Genomic DNA, 3,445 nt, shown 5'->3' on the forward strand with positions numbered 1-3,445 from the left:
CATGGTCCTTGCAGTGGCCGTCAGTGCGTGAAGGACTATGAGTTTGTCCAATTTTTCCTAGCGTCATTGCTGAATCTTGGTCCACACATAGTCCTATGTATCAACGAAACCAAACAAAACACAGTCACATGCAGAGTGCTCTATGACTATCAGTTTATCCAAAGTCGCTTGTTCTTTTTAATATGCTTTTACCAACTCTCTTGTTTACACACCAATCACAATTCGTCGTATTTACTTGCATTTACTAACATGTCATAGAGTTCTCTATCATACAGTAAATTCTATACTTGTTTTCCAAGACACGATAGAGATAAATAAAGCTTTTCTTTTGTGTGAAGGACAAAGAAGAATAAGAGAGCAAATTAATTCAATGAACATATCTGTTCTTTTACCTTCTCTCTTGTTTTACAATTCACAATAGAGAGAGAAATAAAGCTCTGCTTTTTTGTGAAGGACAAAGAAGAAGAAGAAGAAGAAGAGAGCCAGCAAATTCAATGGACATAGCTCCGATGATGGCACCGATGAGGATGACGGAGATGTGGGCGATGATAGGCTCAACCATTGCCAGTTTCATGTTCTTTTGGGCCATCATAAGCCAATACTGTCCCTACGAGGTCCGTCACTACTTGTCAGCATATACTCAGAGAATCAAGGGCTACTTCTACCCCTATATCCAGATTTCAATCTACGAGTTCACCGGAACCCGGCTCAAGCGCAGTGAAGCCTACTCGGCGGTGGAGGCCTACCTCAGCGTGAATTCGTCCACAAATGCTAAGAGGCTTAAGGCTGAGATGGGAAAGGACAGCAGCAAGTTGGTTTTAAGCATGGACGAACATGAAAAAGTGACTGATGAATTTCGTGGCGTGAAGGTCCGGTGGGTTTTGACTAAAATCGTGTCACCGGCGAGGACCACGACGACGTTCTATCAGGAGCCGGAGAGAAGGTATTACAAGCTCAAGTTCCACAAGCGGCATAGGGAGTTGATATCTGAGGCTTATTTGGACCATGTATTGAAGAAAGGGAAGGAAGTCAGGATCAAAAACAGACAGAAGAAGCTTTACACAAACAGTCCTACTTATAAGTATTCATACGTCAAGAAGAGTATGTGGAGTCACATTGTGTTTGAGCATCCTGCAACGTTTGAGACAATGGCGATGGAGCCGGAGAAGAAGCAGGAGATTGTTGAAGATCTATTGACGTTCAGCCAGAGTAAGGATTTTTATTCAAGAATCGGGAAGGCGTGGAAAAGGGGATATCTACTTTATGGTCCACCGGGGACCGGGAAATCGACAATGATCGCTGCAATGGCGAATTTGTTGAGTTATGATTTGTATGATCTGGAGCTCACAGCAGTGACGGACAATACAGAGCTGAGGAAGCTTCTGATTGAGACTACGAGTAAGTCCATTATAGTAATCGAGGATATTGACTGCTCTCTTGATCTTACAGGACAGCGGAAAAAGAAGATTGAGAAATCTTCCGATGATGATGAAAATGAGAAGGCCAAGCAGGAGGAAATTGCTTTGGAAGAGGCCAGGGAAGCGATGCGAAGCAAAGTCACCCTTTCGGGGCTCTTGAATTTCATTGATGGGATCTGGTCTGCCTGTGGAGGGGAGCGGATTGTGGTGTTTACAACAAATTATGTGGAGAAGCTGGACCCTGCTCTGATAAGAAGAGGGCGGATGGATAAGCATATTGAGCTTTCCTACTGCAGTTTTGAGGGATTTAAAGTGCTTGCGAAAAATTACCTGATGCTGGAAACACATCCAATGTTTGAATCGATTGAAGGTTTGATGAAGGAGATTAAGATTACACCGGCTGACGTGGCAGAGAACCTGATGCCCAAGTCCCCGAGAGAAGGTGCAGAGAAATGCCTTTCGAACTTGATCCGAGCTCTTGAGGATGTGAAGAAGGAAGCAGCTGCCGCGCTTGTGATGAAAGCCGAAGAGGAAGTAAAAGACAAGGAATTGGAAGCAGCTGCTTCTGTGAAGAAAACTGAAGAGGAAGTAAAAGGCAAGGAATTGGAAAAGGAAGATGCTTAGTGATATCACCAAGATAAGCTAAACTACTATGAAATAACAACATAGTTATGTTATTCAAATCATTCTCATTTAGAATTATATGTTTACTTTTTGCAATGCTAATATCGGGGCTATAATGGTCTTTAGGTTTTTTTTTTTAAAATTAAAAAATATGTTAAAAAATGATGTCAATCTAGACATTTCAAGGCATTTTTAATATGAATGCAAAATTTTCACCAAGGTTTTTTAATGTGTCATAGAGGATAACCTCAAGAAATGTTGTTGCACTTTACCGAACATTATATATATATATATATATATATATATATATCTTCCTAATTTTTTATACATATGAAGGATGAACATCTTAAGAGTAGGGATAACAATGGAGCGGGGTGGGGCGGGGATCTCATTCCCCATCCTCAGTCAAATTTTTTACCTCCATCCCCGTCCCATACCCGTTTAAATTTCAACCCCTTCCCCCGTCCCCGCCACATTAGTCGCCATCCCCGTCCCACCCTGCCCCGCATAACTTCTTTAAAATTTTAATTCACCTTCAACAAAATTAACACAACTATAATATTTTTCAACCTAATAATTTAATAAAGCTTCGGCATAATTATAACAATTTAAAACATATCATTTCAACCCGATCAAATTTATAGCATAATCACATATAACATTTTTTTGGAATAGTCTGAAAATTTTCAACATGATCAATCAAAACAAATAACATTCTTCCAACAACGACTATGCTACGAGGGAATAGATCTAGGGCTTCAGAAGTGAATATATTATATATATAGTTATATAATTTAGTAATATTTTATAACATGTAAGGGCAATTTTGTAAAAATGCATTATAAACGGGGCGGGGAGGGGCGAGGTTACCCTCCCCCGGCCCCGCCCCGTCCCCCGCCGGGGTTTCAAATACAATCCCCATTCCCTCCCCAATTACATAAATGGGTCCCCAAACCCGCCATAATAGGGGCGGGGTGGGGCGGGGACCTGCCGGATATGGGGATTTTGCCATCCCTGCTTAAGAGGTGCTTAGTTTTAAGGCTTGGGATTTGGAAATGGAGCAATTTTTCAAATGCAATCACTTTAAAAGTGTGTTGCACTAGTGTACAGGAACCCCCTAGACATGAGGGAATTCGATTTTGTTTTCGGACCAACATCATCCTTGACTAAAAAAAAATAAAAATTGATTTTATATGATGGTATTTATACTTATCAAAAGTTAGTTTATTAAGTTACCATACGGTAGTATGGAAATCAAAATAAAGAACAAATGAAATAGACTATTGTTACAAGGGAAGACTTACGGATCAGATTCACATGGAAAGTAGAATAGGTATATATGGGTTAATTTCACCTAATAACTTATTTTTTTTTTTACTGAATTACGAAATACCCGACCCGTT

At 40.3% G+C, this 3,445-nt stretch overlaps 1 protein-coding gene across 1 annotated transcript; it reads left to right on the forward strand.

The window, feature by feature from the left end:
- The first annotated feature begins 299 nt into the window (after positions 1-299).
- Positions 300-2,144, forward strand: LOC132286046 (AAA-ATPase ASD, mitochondrial-like). The gene has a single exon (XM_059788300.1). It carries the CDS (start codon positions 495-497, stop codon positions 2,040-2,042), a length of 1,548 nt encoding a protein of 515 aa, XP_059644283.1. The 5' UTR covers positions 300-494; the 3' UTR covers positions 2,043-2,144.
- Positions 2,145-3,445: the final 1,301 nt, after the last annotated feature.

The sequence above is a fragment of the Cornus florida genome, unplaced genomic scaffold (genome assembly GCF_030987335.1).
Source record: "Cornus florida cultivar Cherokee Brave unplaced genomic scaffold, ASM3098733v1 CherokeeBrave_3.0.0_Hap2_Chr11, whole genome shotgun sequence".
Taxonomy (NCBI): domain Eukaryota; kingdom Viridiplantae; phylum Streptophyta; class Magnoliopsida; order Cornales; family Cornaceae; genus Cornus; species Cornus florida.